The 26222-nt window shown below is 43.9% G+C and overlaps 1 protein-coding gene across 1 annotated transcript in view; it reads right to left on the bottom strand.

Annotated features, from left to right (window-relative positions):
- The window catches only part of LOC112252729 (PDZ domain-containing protein 7-like), a 56116-nt gene that overhangs the window by 7544 nt on the left and 22350 nt on the right, over positions 1 to 26222 (bottom strand). The window contains exons 8-13 of the mRNA XM_042325374.1: positions 15861 to 16094; positions 15110 to 15282; positions 9588 to 9679; positions 9289 to 9380; positions 6826 to 6894; positions 2999 to 3694 (exon numbers count right to left, since the gene is read on the bottom strand). Coding sequence (XP_042181308.1) covers positions 2999 to 3694; positions 6826 to 6894; positions 9289 to 9380; positions 9588 to 9679; positions 15110 to 15282; positions 15861 to 16094 — 1356 coding nt within the window. The remainder of the gene's footprint in view (positions 1 to 2998; positions 3695 to 6825; positions 6895 to 9288; positions 9381 to 9587; positions 9680 to 15109; positions 15283 to 15860; positions 16095 to 26222) is intronic.

Below are 26222 nucleotides of genomic sequence, written 5' to 3'. Positions count from 1 at the left end.
GTGTGTAGCCCAAACCGTTCAGAAGCTATAGACAGAAGTTGGCAGAAGAGGCTGTACTGACTTCAGACAAGACTTGTCAAACCAACGTTTTTGGTCTGACAAACACTGCTGTAGCTCTGCCACTGTTCACTGCAGTTGCAGAAGGGTGATATCGGCGGTTGTGGTGGATTGATATTTCTAGTGGTGGAAAGATATTTCTAGCTTAAACAGACAGACTTTGATGGGGAATGTTGTATTATGTTAATTAGATTTCCGCAGCGGCGTGGAAATTGTAGGCTAAGATGGATCAATAACATTGTAGTTACTCCACCATACTAACGTAAATGACAGAGTGAAAAGAAGGATGCCTGTACAAAATAACAATATTCCACAACATGCATCCTGTTTGCAATAAGGCACTAAACTAAAACTGCAAAGAAATGTGTCCTGAATACAAAGAGTTATGTTTGGGGTCAACAATACATCACTAAGAATTGTACCACTCTTCATATTTTCAAGCATGGTGGTGGCTGCATCGTGTTATGTGCATGCTTGTCATCGGCAAGGACTAGGGAGTTTTCAGGATAAAAATACACAGAACAGCACTAAGCAAAGGCAGAATCCTAGATGAAAACCTGATTCAGCCTGCTTTTCAGCAGATACTGAGAGACAAATACACCATTCAACAGGACAATAATCTAAAAGACAATATCAAATATACACTGGAGTTGCTTACCAAGACAACATTAAATGCTCATGAGTGGCCGAGTTACAATTTTGAATTAAATCAGCTTGAAAATCAATAGAAAGACTTGAAAATTGCTAACATTCCAACTGATTGTACAATCCAGGTGTGCAAAGTTCTTAGAGACCAAGAAAGACTTACAGCTGTAATCGCTGCCAAAAGGTTATTATAACATCTATTGACTCAGCGGTGTGAATACTTACAGTGCATTCGGAAAGTATTCAGACCCCTTGACTTTTTTCACATTTTGTTACATTATAGCCTTATTCTAAAATTGATTAAATAGTTTATCAATCTACACACAATACCCAATAATGACAAAGCAAAAACCGATTGACAATTTTGCAAATGTATATAAAAAAAGGAAATATCACATTTACATAAGCATTCAGACCCTTTACTCAGTACTTAGTTGAAGCACCTTTGGCACCAATTACAGCCTCAAATCTTCTTGGGTATGGCGCTACTTTCACGTTCGTCATATGAATCGGACCAAGGCGCAGTGTGGTATGCGTACATAATTTATTATTATAATAATGAACACTGAACAAACTAATCAAAATAACAAAACGACACGTGAAGCTATACAAAATGAGTGCTGACAGACAACTACACATAGACAAGAACCAACGAACACAAAAGGGAAAATGGCTACCTAAATATGATCCCCAATCAGAAACGACGATAAACAGCTGCCTCTGATTGGGAACCATATCAGGCCACCATAGACATACAAATACTTAGACCTACAAAACCCCTAGACATACAAAACGCAAGACAATACAAAAACTAGCATACCCACCCTCGTCACACCCTGACCTAACCAAAATATAGAAAACAGAGATATCTAAGGTCAGAGCGTGACAGCTACAAGCTTGGCACACCTGTATTTTGGGAGTTTCTCCCATTCTTCTCTGCAGATCCTCTCAAGCTCTGTCAGGTTGGATGGGGAGTGTTGTTGCGCCTCTATTTTCAGGTCACTCCAGAGATGTTCGATCGGTTTCAAGTCCAGGCTCTGGGTGGGCCACAAAAGGACATTCAGAGACTTGTCCCAAAGCCACTCCTGCGTTGTCTTGGCTGTGTGCTTAGGGTCATTATCCTGTTGGAAGGTGAACCTTTGCCCCAGTCAGAGGTCCTGAGCTCTCTGGAGCAGGTTTTCATCAAGGATCTCTCTGTACTTTGCTCCGTTCACCATTCCCTCGATTCTGACTAGTCTCCCAGTCCCTGCTGCTGAAGAACATCCCCACAGCATGATGCCACCACCACCGTGCTTCACTGTAGGGATGGTGCCGGGTTTCCTCCAGATGTGCTGCTTGGCGTTCAGGCCAAAGAGTTCAATCTTGGTTTCATCAGACCAGCGAATCTTGTCACTCATGGTCTGAGGTCCATTGTTTTCTTGGGGACCTTCAATGCTGCAGAAATGTGTTGGTACCGTTACCCAGATCTGTGCCTCAACACCATCCTGTCTCGGAGCTCTACGAATAATTCAGTCGACATCATGGCTTGGTTTTTGCACTGTCAACTGTGGGACCTTATATAGACAGGTGCGTACCTTTCCAAATCATATCCAATCAATTGAATTTACCGCAGGTGGACTCCAATCAAGTTGTAGAAACATCTCAAGGATGATCAATGGAAACAGGATGCACCTGATCTCAATGTCGAGTCTCATAGCAAAGGGTCTGAATACTTATGTTAAAGTATTTCTGTTTTTTGATTTGTAATACATTTGCAAGAATGTCTTAAAACCTGTTTCTGCTTTGTCATTATGGGGTATTGTGTGTAGATTGATGAGAAAAAAAACGATTAAATGTTTTATTCAGACTGTAACATCAAAATGTGGTATAAGTCAAGGTGTATGAATACTTTCTGAAGGCAGTGTATGTACATGTACAGTATGTGTGAGTATATGCTTGAGCATTTATGTCAATCTTAGAGAATGTGCACCTTCCCTTCCAATATTCTAAGATTTTAACAGTATATGATGATCTATGAGAACGTATGAACTGCTTTTGTTATGTAAAGTCCCATATTTATTGAATTTATTGTATTTGTTGACGGTAGAGCTGGGGGGGGATATCCAATAAAAATATATGTAAAAATAGAACAACAAAAAAAGGCAGTTGATTCAGATGTGTTACACTTTGTATACAGCCTTACAAGGGGTTTATTTTATACGGGGCCATTGTTATGTAATAACACTGATCTCTACTGGTAAGGTAGAGTACTAGCAGGCTGCAGATTAGTTGGTGACTCTCAAATAGGCCTACTCACCCAGAGACTGTTTTGTTTTGGAGATGGTCACCGTGGTGATCTCATACTCCTGAATGGCTACAGGTGTTGCGTTTCCATGGTGACCATTCTGTGACCGTCCTGGCGAAAGCCTGTTCACTTGCTTCACCTTCCCTTTCTGGCCTTGTCCCGCCCTCTCCCTACCTGTCGAGGGGCTTCGGTCCTGTGGGGGAGGCTCAAGCACCTGAGCCTGGGTGGGTTGAATGTTCCTGGGGGGTAAGTGTACTCTCACCTCCATGTACCCCTCGGCCATCCCTCCCTTCCTGTCAGGGCCGCTCTCCCATTGGTCCCTCCTGACCCTTCCATTATGTTTGTTCCTCACCGGCGACCGCCCCCGCTCCGGAGTGGTATCTTCCGACAGCAATGAGGTCTCATCATGGTGCCAGGACAAACCATTGTCTCGCCTATTTGGAGAGTGGTTGGTTTGGGGTTGGCGTCTGGTAGTGTGTGGGGATTCTGTGAGGAGCCAGTTGGGGGGTGAGGGGCTCGGAGAGCGTGAGCGTGGGGTGTGGTGGGTGTAGCTGTCCATGGGGACATCCAAGAGGGGGGTGAAAGCGCGGGAAGGGGGCAGGAGACCATCCTGGAGGCCAGACACACGTAGTCTCTCTAGGTCTTCCATCAGCTGACGGTCTCTCCCCAAGTCCTTGGCTGGCTGAAGCTGGAAACCACCATGGTAGTCTGGAGAGGAGATATACATTGGGGCAAAAAAAGTATTTAGTCAGCCACCAATTGTGCAAGTTCTCCCACTTAAAAAGATGAGAGAGGCCTGTAATTTTCATCATAGGTACACTTCAACTATGACAGACAAAATGAGAAAGGAGTAGGATCTTTAATGAATTTATTTCTGGCTCTCACAGACCTGTAACTTCTTCTTTAAGAGGCTCCTCTGTCCTCCACTCGTTACCTGTATTAATGGCACCTGTTTGAACTTGTTATCAGTATAAAAGACACCTGTCCACAACCTCAAACAGTCACACTCCAAACTCCACTATGGCCAAGACCAAAGAGCTGTCAAAGGACACCAGAAACAAAATTGTAGACCTGCACCAGGCTGGGAAGACTGAATCTGCAATAGGTAAGCAGCTTGGTTTGAAGAAATCAACTGTGGGAGCAATTATTAGGAAATGGAAGACATACAAGACCACTGATAATCTCCCTCGATCTGGGGCTCCACGCAACATCTCACCCCGTGGGGTCAAAATGATCACAAGAACGGTGAGCAAAAATCCCAGAACCACACAGGGGGGACCTAGTGAATGACCTGCAGAGAGCTGGGACCAAAGTAACAAAGCCTACCATCAGTAACACACTACGCCGCCAGGGACTAAAATCCTGCAGTGCCAGACGTGTCCCCCTGCTTAAGCCAGTACATGTCCAGGCCCGTCTGAAGTTTGCTAGAGAGCATTTGGATGATCCAGAAGAAGATTGGGAGAATGTCATATGGTCAGATGAAACCAAAATATAACTTTTTGGTAAAAACTCAACTCGTCGTGTTTGGAGGACAAAGAATGCTGAGTTGCATCCAAAGAACACCATACCCACTGTGGAAACATCATGCTTTGGGGCTGTTTTTCTGCAAAGGGACCAGGACGACTGATCCATGTAAAGGAAAGAATGATTGGGGCCATGTATTGTGAGATTTTGAGTGAAAACCTCATTCCGTTAGCAAGGGCATTGAAGATGAATCGTGGCTGGGTCTTTCAGCATGACAATGATCCCAAACACACCGCCCGGGCAACGAAGGAGTGGCTTCGTAAGAAGCATTTCAAGGTCCTGGAGTGGCCTAGCCAGTCTCCAGATCTCAACCCCATAGAAAATCTTTGGAAGGAGTTGAAAGTCTGTGTTGCCCAGCAACAGCCCCAAAGCATCACTGTTCTAGAGGAGATCTGCATGGATGAATTAATTCTTCACCTTGTGAAGACTTACACAAAATGTTTGACCTCTGTCATTGCCAACAAAGGGTATATAACAAAGTATTGAGATAAACTTTTGTTATTGACCAAATACTTATTTTCCACCATAATTTGCAAATAAATGCATTAAAAATCCTACAATGTGATTTTCTGGATTTTTTTTCTCATTTTGTCTGTCATAGTTGAAGTGTACCTATGATGAAAATTACAGGCCTCTCTCATCTTTTTAAGTGGGAGAACTTGCATAATTGGTGGCTGACTAAATACTTTTTTGCCCCACTGTACATGTTATCACACACATATTAACACACACACACACACACCGACACTCACTCATTCCCTTTAACCCCAGAAGACCCACTGTATTGTACTATAGTTATAAACCTTCCTAGCACTGGTCAACCGTCTGTTTGGCAGTGACACTGTGTGGGAGTTTACAAAATGGAGTCCATTCACCAAAGGGCCCAATCTGCATATCTCTATCGGAGGTCATCACCCTGACCTGTCAGAACTCACTGGCTGTGTTTGACATATCTGTTTTCTTCCGCCCTGGTGGAGAGCTGACCTTTCAACCCCTTAACCCCTCACCTCTGAGTGCTAGATAGCCGGGGTCATTTACTTCTGTGGCGGCGGTAGAAAATGCCTTCCCTCTGCGTTTTCTACTCTTGAATGGAGAGATTTTGAGAAGCTTTTAAGGTATGCACACACACATGCACTGTGTCTGACTCTTGAATTGGTCTAGTTTGAGAAAGGCTTCAAAGGCTCCATGCAGTCAGCCCACGCATGTCTATGACTTAACACTGCTCCTCTCTGGCTTTTGTGTTTCTCACAGAGACGTAATACAAGCCTTCCTACTGAAGTCATCTGACACAGGCCTGTGTGTGTGTGTGTGTTTGTGTGCAGGGCCGGGGCTGGGCCTAAGCGACATAAGCGGTTGCTTAGACCCCGGGTTCTCAAGAGCTCAGTCGGGGTCTTACTGTTAACAAAGTTAAAGTAGTAGAATACACAATGTGCAATTTCAAAATGTTGTTGTGCATCAGCCATTTTTCTTTTGTTATGTCAGTCACTGGCAGTCACTCAATTAGCTCAATTAGCCCATGCATGTCAGCTAACATTTTTAGTCAGTTAGTTTAGCTAGCTATATAAACTTGTAGTAATCATGGCTGAGTTATCAACCAGGCTCGAAGAGCACATGCCCAGGGGCCTTGACCTCCAGAGGTCCCCCATTGATTTTGGTAGTCACTCTCACGCAAATATCATATTAACATGACATAGGTTATGGCAAAATGTGTAGAATTTCAATAGATTTGTTAGAATATATCTAAATCTTCTCTCCGGCCCTTGCCAAAATGTGTAGAATTGCAGGAAATGATCTGTCATGTAGCGAATTTATACCACAGACCCATGGCAAAATGTGTAAAATTGCAGCAAACTTGCTTTGAAACTGCAACATTTTCTCTGCACCTCATTGCAAAATGTGTTGAATGGAAATGAACTCTAAAACATACCTTTTAGGGGGCCACTAAAAGGTTTTGACCTCGAGGTGGGGGGCCCCCCAACAACATTTTGTTTAGGGACCACCAAAACTCTAGGGCCGTCCCTGTGTGTGTGCTGCATGTGTATGAAATGGATATTGGATATTGAGCAGGTGTTTCAGTCAGATAGGATATGAGATGTACTGGAAAAAGAGGGAGGCAAGAGGAGATATGAAAAGAGGAGAAGAAGAAGAGACAGGAAGAGATGAGGAGGAGGAAGATAAGTTCTCTGGTTATATAATATCCTATTGGGATCAGGCAGAGGAGAGCTGTTAGAGAAAGAGAGTGGGTGAAGAGAGAGAGAGAGCGGGAGGGAGGGATGGGGGAATAAGGGGGGCATTACACACACAGAGAGAGAGACCTGGTATGGGGGTGATGAGGTGTCGTCGAGGGGTTCCACTGCGAGGAGAGCGCAGGATAGGAGACCTCACTGAGGACGAGAACACAACAAAGATATAAACATACAATACTAGAATACAAAACATTACCCCCCCAACAAAACTCTCCCTCCACTCCCCCCAACCATGCCACTGTCCACCAATGCACCAACAAAATGAACAACAGACAACAACTAAGGAAAACAACAATGCAAACAAACAGACATCAAGGACAACAAAAATCAAAACAGCAAGGCCGACTGTATGTGTTTGAGTGCATGTGTGGCGCTATTTACATATGTGTATGTGTCCGAGTGTGTGCACATGAGTGCGTTTGAATGCATGTGTACACATGTACAAGCACCTGCTTGTACCTCAGCCTGAGGCAAACAGGCATGGGATATAACAGTCATTCAAAACATATTTTGGGGGGGGGTTTATTTTGACATTTATCTTTGACCGTCAGAAACTCCACTCCCACTTGTCTCCAGTTCCACATCCCAACCCTCAGCTTCTCTCTGCCCATCCCACCTATCTCTGCTGGCCACCCTCTTCTGATTTCTACGAGCAATATATCTTTCAACTATGCTGTGATGTTTAACATACAGTACAATTTGAATGTATCTAATCGAATAGAATCCACAGGTTATTAAGAGTATTAGTATATTAGCAATTGACTGACCAATTCTCTCAACAATGCTATTTCTAGGGTCAATTTTAGAATAATGTTATGCTTTTTTAGCCATTCCTAAACCTGAGACCAGAAACAGGCTACCCGAGGGCAATACCAGAACAAATGGTATGTTGATTCTGTATCCTCACAACAAAATCTGCAGAGCTGCGATGGTTGCATGCCCCAAATATTCAACATTTTGTTGGTGGCATCACATTCCTAGTGGGTCAGAAGTTTACATACACTCAAGTAGTATTTGGTAGCATTGCCTTTAAATTGGTTAACTTGGGTCAAACGTTTCGGGTAGCCTTCCACAAGCTTCCCACAATAAGTTGGGTGAATTTTGGCCCATTCCTCCTGACAGAGCTGGTGTAACTGAGTCAGGTTTGTAGGCTCCTTGCGCGCACATGCTTTTTCATAAAAAAAAAAATTCTATGGGATTGAGGTCAGGGCTTTGTGATGGCCACTCCGATACCTTGACTTTGTTGTCCTTAAGCCATTTTGCCACAGCTTTGGAAGTATGCTTGGGGCCATTGTCCATTTGGAAGACCCATTTGCGACCAAGCTTTAACTTCCTGACTGATGTCTTGAGATGTTGCTTCAATATATCCACATCATTTTCCGCCTCATGATGCCATCTATTTTGTGAAGTGCACCAGTCCCTCCTGCAGCAAAGCACCCCCACAACATGATGCTGCCACCCCCATGCTTCACGGTTGGGATGGTGTTCTTCGGCTTGCAAGCCTCCCCTTTCCCTCCAAACATAACAATGGTCATTATGGCCAAACAGTTCTATTTTTGTTTCATCAGACCAGAGGACATTTCTCCAAAAAGTATGATATTTGTCCACATGTGCAGTTGTAAACCGTTGCCTGTCTTTTTTATGGCAGTTTTGGAGCAGTGGCTTCTTCCTTGCTGAGCGGCCTTTCAGGTTATGTTGATATAGGACTCGTTTTCAGCATCCAGCATCTTCACAAGGTCCTTTGCTGTTGTTCTGGGATTGAATTGCACTTTTTGCACCAAAGTACGTTCATCTCTAGGAGACAGAATGTATCTCCTTCCTGAGTGGTATGACGGCTGCATGGTACCATGGTGTTTATACTTGCGTACTATTGTTTGTACAGATTAACATGGTACCTTCAGGCGTTTGGAAATTGCTCCCAAGGATGAACCAGACTTGTGGAGGCCTACAATGTTTTTTATGAGATCTTAGCTGATTTCTTTTGATTTTCCCATGATGTCAAGCAAAGAGGCACTGAGTTTGAAGGTAGGCCTTGAAATACATCCACACGTACACCTCCAATTGACTCAAATTTTGTCAATTAGCCTATCAGAACCTTCTAAAGCCAGGACATGATTTTCTGGAATTTTCCAAGCTGTTTAAAGGCACACCCAACTTAGTGTATGTAAACTTCTGACCCACTGAAATTGTGATAAAGTGAATTATACGTGAAATAGTTTGTCTGTAAACAATTGTTGGAAAAATTACTTGTGTCATGCACAAAGTAGATGTCCTAACCGACTTGCCAAAACTATAGTTTGTTAACAAGAAATTTGTGGAGTCGTTGAAAAAACAGTTTAAATGACTGCAACCTAAATGTATTCAAATGTACTTTCCTATTTATGCTATTTTTGTTCCTCTGCCAGTTTGATCCTTTATATTGGGCAGACAGACCAGTTCCCTACCTCCTCCCACTGCCACCTGCCTCTTCTATAAGGAGTTAGCACTACAGCAGAAACAGACTGCCGCCCCGGATATTTTTGATGTTCTTACATGAGCGGCTCTTCAGTATGTCGTAGGCCTCCAGTTCAAAGGGCATGACAATACTGTCAAAACGGCCCAACTCTGTAGGAGGGATCAGCATCCTGGAAAGACACAGAGAGAGGCTTGGTGAGAGGAACTACACATGCAGACACACACACACACACACCTGCTTTGTCGTATCAGTAGTAGTGACACCATGGAGTACATTAACCACACTAGCATATAGCACACACACACACACACACACACAAACATCCCACATGTAAACATACGCATGGACGGACGGAAATACGCGTGCACACACACACCTGATCTCTCGTATCAGTAGTAGTTTCTCAGGTCGGTCCAGTATGGCCAGTAGAGGGTGTACTAGATCCTCCACCACACACTCCAACATAAACTGATACAGATAGAGAGAGAAAGAGAGAGGGTTCATCTTAATAGTCTATAATAAATAATGTTGTTTTCCTTTCCTACATCTGAAACAACTGGACAGGTGAGAGAAGATTCACAGTATTCATCTTAAAAAATGTACCCCTAGGTCAAGCCTCTATTCCCTTCCCTCTACCCGCTATGCACGTGTGTGGATTTGAGACAAGGTACAGATGATGCCACCCTGATAGCTTATGCAGAGTTCTGAAGGAAAAGCTGAGGAGTTGACCATTTTGGTGTGAGGAGTAGAGCGAGTGAGTGTGACGGATAGAGGGAGAGAGAGAGAAAGAGAGGAGCTCCATCAGAAGCATTGTTTATTTAAAAACATACATACACTATCAGACACATATCGCTAACCCTTTTGTCTAATATCAAAAAATATCACTAGACTGGGAGAGCGAGATCAGATGATGGCCGATATTTGACCCTTGTCATACACATACAGATGTTGGGTCTTAATTTCATCACTATTTTGTTGCAGATAGGAAATTCAACTTGTAGTGTATTTGAGTTTCAGACTTGATTTGCCCTAACGAAAAATGTACGTATCAACCCCTACAAAAATGTCCATTAATTATAATCCACATAATAATTCACATTTCCTGTTGCTGCAGGATTATTTTTCTGCTGTCGCAAACTGGCTCAAATTAAAATCCTACATCTATAAATGACGGGGAAAATCTGTCTTTTGTCTGAGACGCCGGCGGACACACCGATCATTGTCAGACATTCAGACACACACAGGAAACCATACTTTACATGAAACTCATCAGTCTACAGTACGATGGGTACAGTTTGTTCACTGTTAGCTGCTCCGAAAGTGGTAGGTACTGTATGTCTGAAATTGAGAGGAACCAAGCTGTGAGCCAGAGGCAAAAATAACTGATCCCTGCCATGAAGGCTGCCAGAAAGCGTGTGAACGTTGCTTAAATCCACTAGACAGGCTCATCCCAGCTAACAATTCTAGGGAGAGAACGTTTTTATTATGTTACCTGTAATGTTCCCCTGATGTTGGCGTGTCCAGTTTTCCGTTAGTTGGGGGAACATTCTATGTATGTTAGTTAAAACCTCCTAAGAAACTATTTAGCATGTTTTGGTGTTTAAGTTTGGTGTTAAAACCAAACATTCACTGACTGTTCTCAGAATATAACATGTTAGACATGTTTCATTGGAACATTGCAAGAACACTCCTGTGTCTAGTTTTCTGAGGGCTAGGAGAAGCGAGCTGTGACTGGATCAACAGTTCACCAATCAGGGCTTTGATGGGCTTGGGAACAGTAACAAGGGGTGATGTGTAATGAAACCACGGTGTGTGTGCCCTGGGTAGAACTTTTTTTTTTTTAATTGGGGGGGGCGTTTCTATGCAACCATCAGGTGACGTCCCAAGGACAAACTGGAAACTGGACAAAAAACTCCACGGGACCATGACACAACATTACAAGAATGACCTGAAAAAAACATACCCGGGACAAATCGGGAACAAGACAAAACGTCCTCGGGGGGCCATGACACAACGTACCAAGAAAGTCTCAAAAACGTCCTCAGGGATGACCCCAGCACCAACAGGGAACTACTGTAGATAGAACCTCTAGGGGACCATGACTCAATGTCCTGACGACTTCAAGGGACCATTTCGTGACATCCCACCCCGCATCCAGCCCCGCATCACACACACAAGTGCCTGATTGAAATAATGTTATTTTCTTGCTTTGTTATTTTTGTTTCTGTTTCTGTATGTCTGATTCCTTGATTTCTACGGACATCAAAGTGGTAGGGTCTAGGAAGAGGGGCAAGGAATTGTTTCTGGATTGGCCCTTGCACTGTTTCAGACAGCCATTCCGGCTCAGTAGCTCTACAATGTCTCACTCAATATGCTGTTTTGTTTCAGGAACTCACTTACCTGCATTGTCTTATGACAGTCATTACAGCTCAGCATTTTCCCTCTCCGAGTGTCTCAGTGTAACGGTTCTCTTTTGGTGAAGGAGAGTCGGACCAAAATGTGCCGTGTAGATTGCGATCCATGTTTAATCAACAAACGTAAAACACGAATCAATACAAAAACTACAAAAAACAACAAACGTGGAAACGTAACGAAAACCGAAACAGCCCTATCTGGTGAAAACACAGAGACAGGAACAATCACCCACAAACACACAGTGAAACCCAGGCTACCTAAATATGGTTCCCAATCAGAGACAATGACTAACACCTGCCTCTGATTGAGAACCATATCAGGCCAGACATAGAAATAGACAAACTAGACATGAAACATAGAATGCCCACTCAGCTCACACCCTGACCAACCAAAACATAGAAATATACAAAGTAAACTATGGTCAGGGTGTGACAGTACCACCCCCCAAGGTGCGGACTCCGGCCGCAAAACCTGAACCTATAGGGGAGGGTCTGGGTGGGTATCTGTCCGCGGTGGCGGCTCTGGTGCTGGACGTAGCCCCCACTTCACCGTAGTCTTCCTCCACCTTGTCCGCTTCCGTGACCTCCTAGCCACGGCAACCCTACTTAACACGGGACAGAGGGGCAGCTCGGGCTCGGGACAGAGGGGCAGCTCGGGACAGAGGGGCAGCTCGGGACAAAGGGGCTCTTCAGACTCCGACAGCACAGGAGAGGAGGAAGGCTCTGGCAGATCCCGGCTGACTGGTGGATCTGGAAGAGTCTGGCTGACTGGCGGATCTGGAAGAGTCTGGCAGACTGGTGGATCTGGAAGAGTCTGGCAGACTGGCGGATCTGGAAGGGTCTGGCAGACTGGCGGATCTGGAAGGGTCTGGCAGACTGGCGGATCTGGAAGAGTCTGGCAGACTGGCGGATCTGGAAGAGTCTGGCTGACTGGCGGATCTGGAAGAGTGTGGCAGACTGGCAGATCTAGAAGAGTCTGGCTGACTGGCGGATCCTGGCTGACTGGCAGATCTGGAAGAGTCTGGCTGACTGGCGGATCCTGGCTGACTGGCAGTTCTGGCAGATCCTGGCTGACTGGCGGATCCTGGCAGACTGGTGGATCCTGGCAGACTGGCGGATCCTGGCTGGCTGGCAGATCTAACTGATCCTGGCAGACTGGCGGCACTTGCGGCGCTGGACAGACTGGCGGCACTGGGCAGACTGGCGGCACTGGCGGCGCTGGGCAGACTGACAGCACTGGCGGCGCTGGGCAGACTGGCGCCACTGGAAGAGTCTGGTTGACTGGCGGATCTGGAAGAGTCTGGTTGACTGGCAGATCTGGAAGAGTCTGGTTGACTGGCAGATCTGGAAGAGTCCGGCTGACTGACGGATCTGGAAGAGTCTGGCTGACTGGCGGATCTGGAAGAGTCCGGCTGACTGGCGGATCTGGAAGAGTCCGGCTGACTGGCGGATCTGGAAGAGTCTGGCTGACTGGCGGATCTGGAAGAGTCTGGCTGACTGGCGGATCTGGAAGAGTCTGGCTGACTGGCAGATCTGGAAGAGTCTGGCTGACTGGCGGATCTGGAAGAGTCTGGTTGACTGGCATATCTGGAAGAGTCTGGCTGACTGGCAGATCTGGAAGAGTCTGGCTGACTGGCGGATCATGGCAGACTGACTGATCTGGCTGCTCCATGCTGACTGGCAGCTCTAGCTGCTCCACGCTGACTGGCGGCTCTGGCTGCTCCATATAGGCTGACAGCTCTGGCGGCTTCTTACAGACTGGCAGCTCTGGCGGCTCCGTGCAGACTGGCAGCTCCTTGCAGACTGGCAGCTCCTTACAGACTGGCAGCTCCTGCAGACTGCAGCTCCTTGCAGACTGACAGCTCCTTACAGACTGGCAGCTCCGTGCAGACTGACAGCTCCGTGCAGACTGACAGCTCCTTGCAGACTGGCAGCTCCTTGCAGACTGGCAGCTCCTTGCAGACCGGCAGCTCCTTGCAGACTGGCATCTCTGGCTGCTTCATGCAGACTGACAGCTCTGGCTGCTCCATGCAGGCTGGCAGCTTTGGCTGCTCCATGCAGGCTGGCAGCTCTGGCTGCGCTGAACAGACAGGAGACTCCAGCAGCGCTGTAGAGGAGGAAAGCTCTGGCTGCGCTGAACAGGCGGGAGACTCCGACAGCGCTGAGAGGCGAGGTGCACTGTAGGCCTGATGCGTGGTGCTGGTACTGGTGGTACTGGACCGAGAACACGCACAGGAAGCCTGGTGCGGGGAGCTGCTACCGGAGGGCTGGGGTGTGGAGGTGGTACTGGATAGACCGGACCGTGCAGGCGCACTGGAGCTCTTGAGCACCGAGCCTGCCCAACCTTACCTGGTTGAATGCTCTCGGTCGCCCTGCCAGTGCGGCGAGGTGGAATAGCCCGCACTGGGCTATGCAGGCAAACCGGAGACACCAAGCGCAAGGCTGGTGCCATGTAAACCGGCCCAAGGAGACGCACTGGGGACCAGATGTGTAGAGCCGGCTTCATGGCATTTGGCTCGACGCTCAATCTAGCCCGGCCGATACGCGGAGCTGGAATATACCGCACCGCACTGGGGACACCGTGCGCACCACTGCATAACACGGTGCCTGCCCGGTCTCTCTAGCCCCCCGGTAAGCACAGGGAGTTTGCGCAGGTCTCCTACCTGGCGTAGCCCTACTCCCTGTGAGCCCCCAAGAAATTTTGGGGCTGACTCTCGGGCTTCCTTGCCAACCGTGTTCCCTCATATCGCCGGCTCCTCTCTCCGGCTGCCTCTGCTCTCCTCGCTGCCTCCACCTGTTCCCATGGAAGGCGATCCCTTCCCGCCAGGATCTCCTCCCATGTATAGCAACCCTTGCCATCCAATATATCGTCCCATGTCCAATCCTCATTGCGCCGCTGTTGCTGCCTTTGTTGCTTCTCCTGTGGCTCCTGCCTGTTGACACGCCGCTTGGTCCTGTTGCGGTGGGTGATACTGTAACGGTTCTCTTTTGGTGAAGGAGAGTCGGACCAAAATGCGCCGTGTAGATTGCGATCCATGTTTAATCAACAAACGTAAAACACGAATCAATACAAGTACTACAAAAAACAACAAACGTGGAAACGTAACGAAAACGGAAACAGCCCTATCTGGTGAAAACACAGAGACAGGAACAATCACCCACAAACACACAGTGAAACCCAGGCTACCTAAATATGGTTCCCAATCAGAGACAATGACTAACACCTGCCTCTGATTGAGAACCATATCAGGCCAGACATAGAAATAGACAAACTAGACATGAAACATAGAATGCCCACTCAGCTCACACCCTGACCAACCAAAACATAGAAATATACAAAGTAAACTATGGTCAGGGTGTGACACTCAGTCTGCCATTTTGGTTCAGAATTTACTCTTAAAATGTCTCCATTAGCCATCACAGCTCAGAACAGCCTCCATTTACAGTGTTTCACTCAGTCTGACATTTTGGCTCAGTGACTCACCCGCTTACAGTGTCTCATGACTGCAGTGACCTCGTCCTGACTGAGCAGTTTCCTGGCCATGTTCTCCACTTCTCCCAGGGTCTCAGGGTGAAGCAGGGGGCTGCTGTCCTTCAACCCAGCACGGGTCTCCCTTGGAGACGTCAACAGCTGGAACGGGCGACCCCTCTCTTTATCTAGCGAGTCAGGGGGGCAGTTATCCGGGGATATATAGAACAACATGATCACACAATGAACGTTGACATTGGTCAAATAACACAGCGACAGAAAATGTGCTTGTTCTCTGAACCACACAATTACAGAGCTACTGAGTGAGTAGTAGTAAATGCTAGTAAAATGCTAGAGAGTGATTAGGAGACATCTGTTTAGCGACGCTAGCGAGTTGGTAGAGGTAAGGGTGAGGTATAATAGCCAGTGGGGTTAGGTTAAAGAGGGTTTCTGTTTATGCTGGTATCAAACCTTGGGTTGCACAGTGAGGTTAGTGTTAGGGTTGTGGTTGAGAGTTAGGGTCGAGGCTATGGTTAGGGTTGAACCGGGATCTGGGCATTAAGCTAGGGTTAGGGTTAGGGTCGTGGCTATGGTCAGGGTTGAACAGGGATATGGGCGTCAAGGTCTCCAGTCTGAGATGGAAGGACTGTTGCTTTTGTGTGTCTGATTGCTAACATGCATGCATTCATGTGTTTCTGTGGTTGTCCAAGTGAATGTAGGATGTGTCTTTCTATAAAGTTGTGCCAGTGTATCTTGGTCCTCTCACCCTTGTCAGCATGGTGGGAGGGTGATTTAAATCGACCCCTGTGGGAGTCCCCTGTCACTGTCTCTCTACTGTCCCGTGATGTGTCTCTCTCTCTCCTGTTCCTGGACATGTCTCTCCGTGCATCTCTCTTAAAAAGGAGGCTGACGAAGGTCTTGGAGCGCTGCAGGGTCTTGCTGCCCTCTCTCTCTCCTGCACTCTTCTCCTTTCCCTGCTTCTTCTTCTTCTGCTTGTCCTCTGAGGGAGCAGCATGGATACAGATCAAGGTTAATGCACCACCTCATGATTTGTTAAGTGACATCATAATATACTGTATTAATTTATTTGATACTGTTGAGTTTGAATACTAGCTCTGACGTGACTAGCACTCCGCCTACTCTTCACTTCTTCTGCAGCTGTTGCTTGTCCTTTGGTGGTTAGGGGGAACGGTCAAATCAAGTAAGGCCCTGCGATCCCCAGGAAACTTTGGTGTGGGCCTTAGGTCAGGGAAAACTGACAGAAAGCCTGGTCACCCATGATACAAGTCAGTATTCGACATCCATCCATGTCTGAGGATGTCGGGAGATGACGTGGAAACCAGCCACTAGGGGCAACATTGAGCGCTGTTACCTTCAAGTAGTTTTTTTTCTCCAGGTGTTGTGGATGGGAATGGCAAATGGTTGTAATCATCTGCCTCTGATTCCAAAGGTTGAAAGTTCAAATCCAGTAATACAATATATTTTGGGGATTTGGATTTTAATCCTATCCCAAACCTTAACTCTTACCTTAACCATTTGGAGTTAATGCCTAAACTTAAGATTCTGGTGTTAATGCCTGAACTTAACTTTAAACACTTTGCAACAACTTCAACATGGATGAACATCTAATTCTGACGTGAGACTGTGAGAGCTAGTTGGACATAGGGCTTCTATCATGGGTACATAGATGCCCTATCATGGTTATATAGTTGCCCTATCATAGTGTGATGGAACATTTTATGTTTTTGCTTTTCTAATAACCAATTTCTGTATTCATGCAAGTGACTGAATGACTCCTCACTATCAGTATCTGTAATTTGGCAGTATGCCCAGACCATTGTCTTGAGAACAAAAAATCTCAGTTTCAAGGTCTCAGCTTAGAGAAGAAACCTCGTGAGGTCTTGGTCTGCCACATGCATGACCCAGTATTGGTCGGTCACATGAATGAAGCAAACTTTAATGATTAATTAATTATGAATGATGAATAAGCAAAATCCTGCAAATATAACTTGTCTGTATATAAGAGAACTAACGGGACTACCCCAGGTGGATCTCCTGATCTGTACTTGGTGCATTGAGTTGGTTGGAAACTCTCCAGCGCGCTGATAATAAAGGATAATTCATTCAAGATTGACTTTGAGTGTCCCTGGTGATAATTTCCACGACAATTTGGCATCAATGATCAGGATGATTGATTCTCCATGTGGAGCTTTCCAGTGGGGGTCTGCAAGGAAAACCAATGGCGCATTTTATGAAGCTTGAGGAAAATTCCCATCTGACCAAAAACTGTGAGCTGCCTGGAGGAGACACAACATCCGCAAACAATTGAGGGACACGTCAACTGATTTCAGTAAGTCAATTTAAATGAATTTGTATAAAAATAGAAAAAAATTATAATAAAATCAATAAAACAAAACATCAAAATGGAGGAGGGTACGACTAGTCTTAAGTCAAGTAATAGCATGAAGTGAATGTGGATGTGAGATGTGTGAGTATAGTGAATGTTTATGTGAATGTTGTGTGAGTGTGGAAAGTATTAAGCTGATTGAAATTTGGATAATAACAGCATTGAAATTTGGCTATTAAGCTGATTGAAATCTGGATATTAAAATATTGAAATTTGGATGTTATAAAGAATATTAGTTGAGTGACTGAAATTCAGATAGTAAGCTGATTGAAATGTGCATAATAAGTACTGAGTGAATGTGGGAAAGTGCGTCTGTTATTCTATATGTATGCGGCAAGACTATAGACACAGAGACTATAGAGATGCGAGACTATAGATACTATAAAGAGCATAGATACTGTAGAGACTATGGAGACTGTAGAGACTATGGAAGAACCGTGGTAGTGCTACATATGACAGACTTAGCGAGAAGACTACAGCGAGAGCAAGTAACGGTACCATGGAAAGCTCCGCTGACAGCTGTCTGTAGGCATTTATAAGAGAAGTGTCTACAGTACGTGTTCTGCAGTGACTAACACAAGGTGCTATTCTATATGTATAGGAGATACATACAGTGGGGAGAATAAGTATTTGATACACTGCCGATTTTGCAGGTTTTCCTACTTATAAAGCATGTAGAGGTCTGTCATTTTTTATCATAGGTACACTTCAACTGTGAGAGACGGAATCTAAAACAAAAATCCTGAAAATCACGTATGATTTTTAAGTAATTAATTTGCATTTTATTGAATGACATAAGTATTTGATACATCAGAAAAGCAGAACTTAATATTTGGTACAGAAACCTTTGTTTGTAATTACAGAGATCATTCATTTCCTGTAGTTCTTGACCAGGTTTGCACACACTGCAGCAGGGATTTTGGCCCACTCCTCCATACAGACCTTCTCCAGATCCTTCAGGTTTCGGGGCTGTCGCTGGGCAATACGGACTTTCAGCTCCCTGCAAAGATTTTCTATTGGGTTCAGACTCTGAGACTGGCTAGGCCACTCCAGGACCTTGAGATGCTTCTTACGGAGCCACTCCTTAGTTGCCCTGGCTGTGTGTTTCGGGTCGTTGTCATGCTGGGAAGACCCAGCCACGACCCATCTTCAATGCTCTTACTGAGGGAAGGAGTTTATTGGCCAAGATCTCACGATACATGGCCACGATACATGGCCCAAAGAATGATGTTTCCACCTCCATGCTTCACGGTTGGGATGGTGTTCTTGGGGTTGTACTCATCCTTCTTCTTCCTCCAAACACGGCGAGTGGAGTTTAGACCAAAAAGCTCTATTTTTGTCTCATCAGACCACATGACCTTCTCCCATTCCTCCTCTGGATCATCCAGATAGTCATTGGCAAACTTCAGACGGGCCTGGACATGCGCTGGCTTGAGCAGGGGGACCTTGCGTGCGCTGCAGGATTTTATTCCATGACGGCGTAGCATGTTACTAATGGTTTTCTTTGAGACTGTGGTCCCAGCTCTCTTCAAGTCATTGACCAGGTCCTCCCGTGTAGTTCTGGGCTGATCCCTCACCTTCCTCATGATCATTAATGCCTCACGAGGTGAGATCTTGCATGGAGCCCCAGACCGAGGGTGATTGACCGTCATCTTGAACTTCTTCCATTTTCGAATAATTGTTGCCTTCTCACCAAGCTGCTTGCCTATTGTCCTGTAGCCCATCCCAGCCTTGTGTAGGTCTACAGTTTTATCCCTGATGTCCTTACACAGCTCTCTGGTCTTGGCCATTGTGGAGAGGTTGGAGTCTGTTTGATTGAGTGTGTGGACAGGTGTCTTTTATACAGGTAACGAATTGAAACAGGTGTAGTTAATACAGGAAATGAGTGGAGTACAGGATGGAATTCTTAAAGGAAAAACTAACAGGTCTGTGAAAGCCAGAATTCTTACTGGTTGGTAGGTGATCAAATACTTATGTTATGCAATAAAATGCAAATTAATTACTTAAAAATCATACAATGTGATTTTCTGGATTTTTGTTTTAGATTCCGTCTCTCACAGTTGAAGTGTACCTATGATAAAAATTACAGACCTCTACATGCTTTGTAAGTAGGAAAGTGTATCAAATACTTGTTCTCCCCACTGTATGTTTTCCATTGGTTCTGTGTCTTTCCCTTTGAGGGGCTTCCTGAGGCAGGTGCCATAGGAGAGAAGTTATTGAGACTGTGTGCTGTGCAGTGTAAAGGTGCCCAAATCCAGCTGTTGAGGTAGCTCCCAAATTAAGTAAGGAATGGCCATTTAATTTGTTTTTATCCTACAATTTTTACCACACACACGCCAGCACGCACACACAACTCACCTTCATAAGAAATGTACTGAAAAACCCAATGTAAATCAGATACACAAAAATGTTTGAAATATCTTTCAATCATGTCTGAGGTACAGGGAAACAAACAATCACTTAATGGGCTTGAATGACCTCTGTTCTGATCTGATTCGACCTGAGACCTGATCACCCTCACTAGAAAGACTAGAGCCATTGGGTGAGATTTAAATGGGCTATGTAAACACTAGAAAATTAGGAAGAAGTTTAGAATTTATCAACAGTCCTGTGTGTGATTAGGGAACAAGAGAAAGAGAGAGAGTGACCACTGCCCCTGAATATGGTACACCTGCCTCTAGTCTTTTTTACTATTCCTTGAATTACCATATGGGATACAATTAAGTTAAGATGGAGTCATCACGGGTTGTAATTCTAATTCTATTTGTTATTTTGATTTAACAGGCAGTGTTGTTTTTTTGGGGATGCATGAATCACGATGTAAGTCATGTGTCCAAAGGGGGCATTACCAGTCCCCTGGGGGCCTTTGGTAAATATGCAAATTGATTTTGTTCACATGCCTGCCTGTAAAAATAAGAAATATGTTGGTACTGGTTGACAGTTACTCAAAATGGATTTAAGATTTCCCCATCTCAAGTGATATATGAAGTATATCGAGTGATATATAAAGAAGTATATTGCTGTTTGTTTTGTTTACTTTGTTTTTGTCTTGCTTCAACAAAAAAGCATTGGCCCTCTGACTCCCTTACCCTTTAACTCTGCAGTGAGATTGCCATGGAGTATAAGCCAATTTTAGGGGAAAAAATTGTTTCAACTGTGTGTTGTTTTTCTCTTTGACATTTTGTCTAAGACATTTGTATTAAGAATATTGGTAGTAGTAATAATTTGTCATACAGTGAAAAATATGTCATAAAGTAAATAATTTTTCTGGATTTCCTGAATCAGAAATGCCCTAAACTAAACTGTTGTTCTGGTCTGTCCTCTCTCGAGGTTATGGTGAAGGTGACCACAGATGGTATTTAGATGCATGAAGGGATAAATCGTCCGAGAACAGTGTGAACCTCACCCCCTCTAACCAGCTGAAGTAATGGTGACAATGGTGTTCACTATGGTCCTTCACCACTTCTACCGTGGGACCTGAGTCCGTGCCAGCAGCCAGTACACCGCATCCACTCAAAGCTATCAACTGCCTTTTCTCTCATGCCACATGAGTCCACGTGGAGTGAGCATGGAGAGAGATCCGGTCCAAACTTCTCTCATGTTGCTGGTGTACTAGTAGGAAAATTAACAAGACATAATGGACTGTAAAGGACAGTGGTGGCTCAGATGAGAGAAAATCGGGACATTATCAAGGGCCATCCACTTTTAACATGTGCCATTGGGAACAACTGAAACGGCAGAAGAATGAGTGCCGGGAGGGAGGGGGGTAGACAACTGTGCCCTTAACTGATTTTGAGGTATCGGGATGATTGTGGAGATCTGCACGCTGCAAAATCTATAGTACTTTAGACTAGAAATGCATTGAGATACCGATCTGTCATTAACATGACACTCAAGACAAAAGCTCCAGCGGGAAATGTCATTGCCAGAATCCATCAATGAAATTGTGTAATGAAGCATATGTGTAACTGTATGAAGTGAATGTCTTAAGCCATGGTTTTACAAGAAGAATTATACAACCCAGAATGAAGGTTTTGAAATTATGAATTGTCTGGTTTTATGTGTTGATTTGCCTTACTTCAATAAAAGTATAGAACCTTATGATAGAAGCTATAATCTAAGGCTTACCTATAAAATGTAATGGTAATTATCACAGATTGAGTGATAAGAGGATGGAATATGATGAAAAAATTTTTGTTTGTGCTTTTCTAATAACAAATTTCTGTGTTCATGCAAGTGACAAATCCTCACTATCAGCATCTGGAATTTGGCAGTATGCCCAGACCCTTGTTTTGAGAACGAAGCTGTTTCAAGGTCTCAGTTTAGCGAGAAGAATTACCCAGTATTGGTCAGTCACATGAATGAAGCAAACATTGATGAATAGGGCTGTTGCGGTGACCGTATTACCGCCACACTGGTGGTCATGAAGGCAGTCAAATTTCATGTGACCATTTAGTCACGGTAATTAGGCTTCTCTCTGATACTGCTGCTGGTCACTTCTTAGGGCTAGAGGGCAGTATCCTGAATTTCCGCCTGACTGATGTGCCCAAAGTAAACTGCCTGTTACTCAGGCCCAGAAGCCAGGATATGCATATATTAATATTAGTAGCATTGGATAGAAAACACTGTGACGTTTCTTAAACGGTTCTTAAACAGTTAACATAATGTCTGAGACTATAACAGAATTGATAGGGCATGCAAAAATCCCAAGAAATTCCAACTATAATTATTTTTTTCAGCTCCCAGGCTCTTATTATGGAAACCTGTTGGAAACCCCTATGTCCGTCGCCCAAATTGCAATTCCTATGGCTTCCACTAGATGTCAACAGTCTTTATTCAAAGTTTCAGGCTTCTTTATGAAAAAACAAACAAGTATTTGGAGTTTTTGCTGGGAGAGCACCTGGACCAAATCAGTCTTTCAGTGAGGGCGAAGGCGTGCGCTTACGAATTTTCCTTTCCTATTGAACATAGTATTTTCTGTGTTAAACATTACAGTTTATTTACGTTGTTTGACTTGTTTGGACAAAGTTTACCGGTAGCTTTTTGGACTCCTTTGTCTGCATGTTGAACGAGTGGATTACTGAAATCAATGCCGCCAACTAAACTGGCTTTTTGGCATATAAAGAAGGATTTTCTGAACAAAACAATCATTCATGTTGTATCTGGGACCCTTGGGATTGCAAACAGAAGAAGATATTCAAAGGTAAGTGATTTACTTAATCGCTATTTGTGATTTTGTGAAGCCTGTGCTGGTTGACAAATATGATGATATGGGGCGCTGTCCTCAGATAATCGCATGGTATGTTTTCGCCGTGAAGCCTTTTGTAATCTGACGATGCAGTTGGATTAACAAGAAGATCAGCTTTAAAATTATATAAGACACTTGTATGTTCATGAATGTTTAATATTACAAATATTTATTTGAATTGCACGCCCTCCAATTTCACCGGATGTTGTCGGCTTCAATCCCGCTAGCGGGACACATAGCCCCAAGATTAGGTGTCCCAAACTTGCTAACTGCCTGGTCCTCAGCACTCTACTGTCCCTCTAATCACTCTGATGTCAATGCAAATGTAATCGAAAATCTAATCAAACTCTTCATGAGAGCCCATGAGCTCATGTTGCACAACATTTCTATAGGCTATGCATTTGCGTGAGAAAACAGAGTAATGGGCTTCTACTAAAAAGAGGATGATCCAATCAGCTTTCTATAGGCTAGGTCTACTATATTTATTTCTCACCTTTCCTAATATTAACCACATTGCTTATATTTACAACAGGAGCATAGCCTACTGTCCTCCATTCGATATATTCAAGTGCATAGATGACATGTATTGCCAGTTTCAGTGCAGGTGCATGATAATGGTCCATTCTGAATTTAAAAAAATGTCACACATATTATTTAGTATATGTAAAGACAAGATTAAATCAGGAATAGTCTGATGGGTGACAATATTAGCCTATCACTTGTGAATTATATTATCACTTGTGAATGATGCCAAGCATAACTTGTTTGGGACTTGGTCCCTGTGGCGGGATCAAATCAGCGGAAATTTTAGAGCGCCACCTATAGTTTTCGATAAAACTCAAACTTTCATTAAAACACACATGCAAGGTACTGAATTAAAGCTACACTCGTTGTGAATCTAGCCACCAAGTCAGATTTGTAAAATGCTTTTCGGCGAAAGCATGTGAAGCTATTATCTGATAGCATGCACCCCCCAGAATACCAGACCGTCAACAAAACAACAGATTTTGCGGTAGCCGGCGCTACCCAAAACGCAGAAATAAAATATAAAACATTCATTACCTTTGACGAGCTTCTTTCTTGGCACTCCTATATGTCACATAAACATCACAATTGGGTCTTTTTCCCGATTAAATCCGTCATTGTATACCCAAAATGTGATTTGCTGAAGACCGGTCTGATCCAGAAAAATGCCCCTTTACAAGACGCAACGTCACTTTTTAAAATGACAAAAGTTGCCTATAAACTTTTACAAATCACTTCAAACTACTTTTCTAAACCAACTTTAGGTATTAATAAACGTTAATAATCTATCAAATTGATCACGGGGCGATCTGTATTCGATAGCAGCAAGTCTTGAAATCATACTCCATGTTTTCACTTTCATAACATCCTGCGGTGAGCCCCAAGAAAGGAAGTGCCTATACGTCATCAAACCAAGGATAAAGCAGCCAAAAAATGCCAGTACTGGCGACATCGTGTGGAAGCTGTAGGCGTTTACAGGGGATCCTCATGTATTTTCTTTAGCCTTAGACAATACATTGACTGGCGGATGAATATTATTTTTGTGTTTTTGGTGAACAGTTTTTCGAAGGATTTTTACTCCTAAACACGTTACGTTATAGCCACAGACACGATTTAACCAGTTTTAGAGACTTCAGAGTGTTTTCTATACACACACACTTATCATATGCATATACTATATTCCTGGCATGAGTAGCAGGACGCTGAAATGTTGCGCGATTTTTAACAAAAAGCTGCGAAAATTCGCAGCCTCCTTAACAATAAGAAACAATGCTTTTTTTGCGACTTTTTCAAATCATAGTTGCACACGTCATGTAGCCTAGCTATGGTTTTGACAAGGTTTGTATCACAACTGAAGTGGCCAAATAACTTCTTAATATAATAAAGCTCATTAATCCGCTTTACATGTGGTGTAGACAAACTGGCATACATAAGCAGCGCTTGAGTAAAGTTTGGGGAATATCATTTTGTCACGACTTCCACCGAAGTTGGCTCCTCTCCCTGTTCGGGTGGCGCTCGGTGGTCGTCGTCTCTGGTCTACTAGCTGCCACCAATCCTTTTTCCTTTTCTTTTGGTTATGTCTGTTTTGTGTTTCACCTGGTTTTAATTTGGTTAATTAGGGGGTATTTAATTCAACATTTCCTTTGGGGTTTTGTGCGGGATTGTTTTCGTTTGAACTGTCAGTGAGTTTGGGTTTTGTTTTATTAGCTCATGTTTTACAGGTGGTTTTTCCCTGGACTGAGTCTGAGTGGGGTTTTCATGGCTATTACTGTAGTCCGGTGTCCTGTTGTTTTCTGAGCTAGTTAAATAAAACGCCCTTTTCTTTGGAACTTGTTTCTCCTGTGCCTGACTCCACACCTACATCTCCTTGGAGAGATCTGACACATTTTCTTCACAAAAATGCACCTTTATAATAAAAGCATAACATGCATAATTGCTTTTGTGGTCACTTTTGATAATGGTGTTTTCAGCTAATGGAACATTCCGCTTATAGCCTACTACCATGTGCGCATTGCTGTGCTTATAATGTGAAGAATTAGCCTAATAGTTTGGAAACATTTCAAGCTAAATGTTCTGATCTGTTATGTCAGCCACATTGCATAAAGCGTTTTTTTTTATGCTAGTGGTTGTATTAATTTGGGATCTATCGCATCCCACAATTGTCCCAGACTATGTTTGAAGACTATGTTAGCCTTCATTTCTCAGAAAAATAATAGACTGATGAGTTTCAGAAGAAATGTCTGGCTATTTTGAGCCTGTAATTGAACCTACAAATGCTGATGCTCCAGATACTCAACTAGTCTAAAGGCCAGTTTTATTGCTTCTTTAATCAGAACAACACATTTCAGCTGTGTTAACATAATTACAAAATGGTTTTCTAATGGTCAATTAATGGTCAATTAAAAATGATAAACTTGGATAAGTTAACACAATGTGCCATTGGAACACAGGAGTGATGGTTTCTGATAATGGGCCTCTGTACACCTATTGTATGTAGATATTCCATTAAAGAAATCTGCCGTTTCCAGCTACAATAGTCATTTACAACATTAACAATGTCTACACTGTATTTCTGATCAATTTGATGTTATTTTAAATGGACAATTTTTTTTGCTTTTCTTTCAAAAACAAGTACATTTCTAAGTGACCCTAAACTTTGAACGATAGTATAAATATATAGATGAGCAATGTCAGATCGGCACAGACTAAGATACAGTAGAACAGAATACAGATATGTAAACATTATTAAAGTGACTAGTGTTCTATTCAGCAGCCTCTAACGTGTTATTGATGGCTATTTAACAGTCTGATGGCCTTGACATAGAAGATGTTTTTCAGTCTCTTGGTCCAAGCTTTGATGCACCTGTACTGACCTCGCCTTCTGGATAATAGTGGGGTGAACAGGCAGTGGCTCGGGTGGTTGTTGTCCTTGATGATCTTTTGGGCCT

The sequence above is a fragment of the Oncorhynchus tshawytscha genome, linkage group LG01 (assembly GCF_018296145.1).
Source record: "Oncorhynchus tshawytscha isolate Ot180627B linkage group LG01, Otsh_v2.0, whole genome shotgun sequence".
NCBI classification, from domain to species: Eukaryota; Metazoa; Chordata; class Actinopteri; order Salmoniformes; family Salmonidae; genus Oncorhynchus; species Oncorhynchus tshawytscha.
Note: the sequence above shows the minus strand (reverse complement) of the source record. Positions and strands in the feature narration are given on the sequence as shown.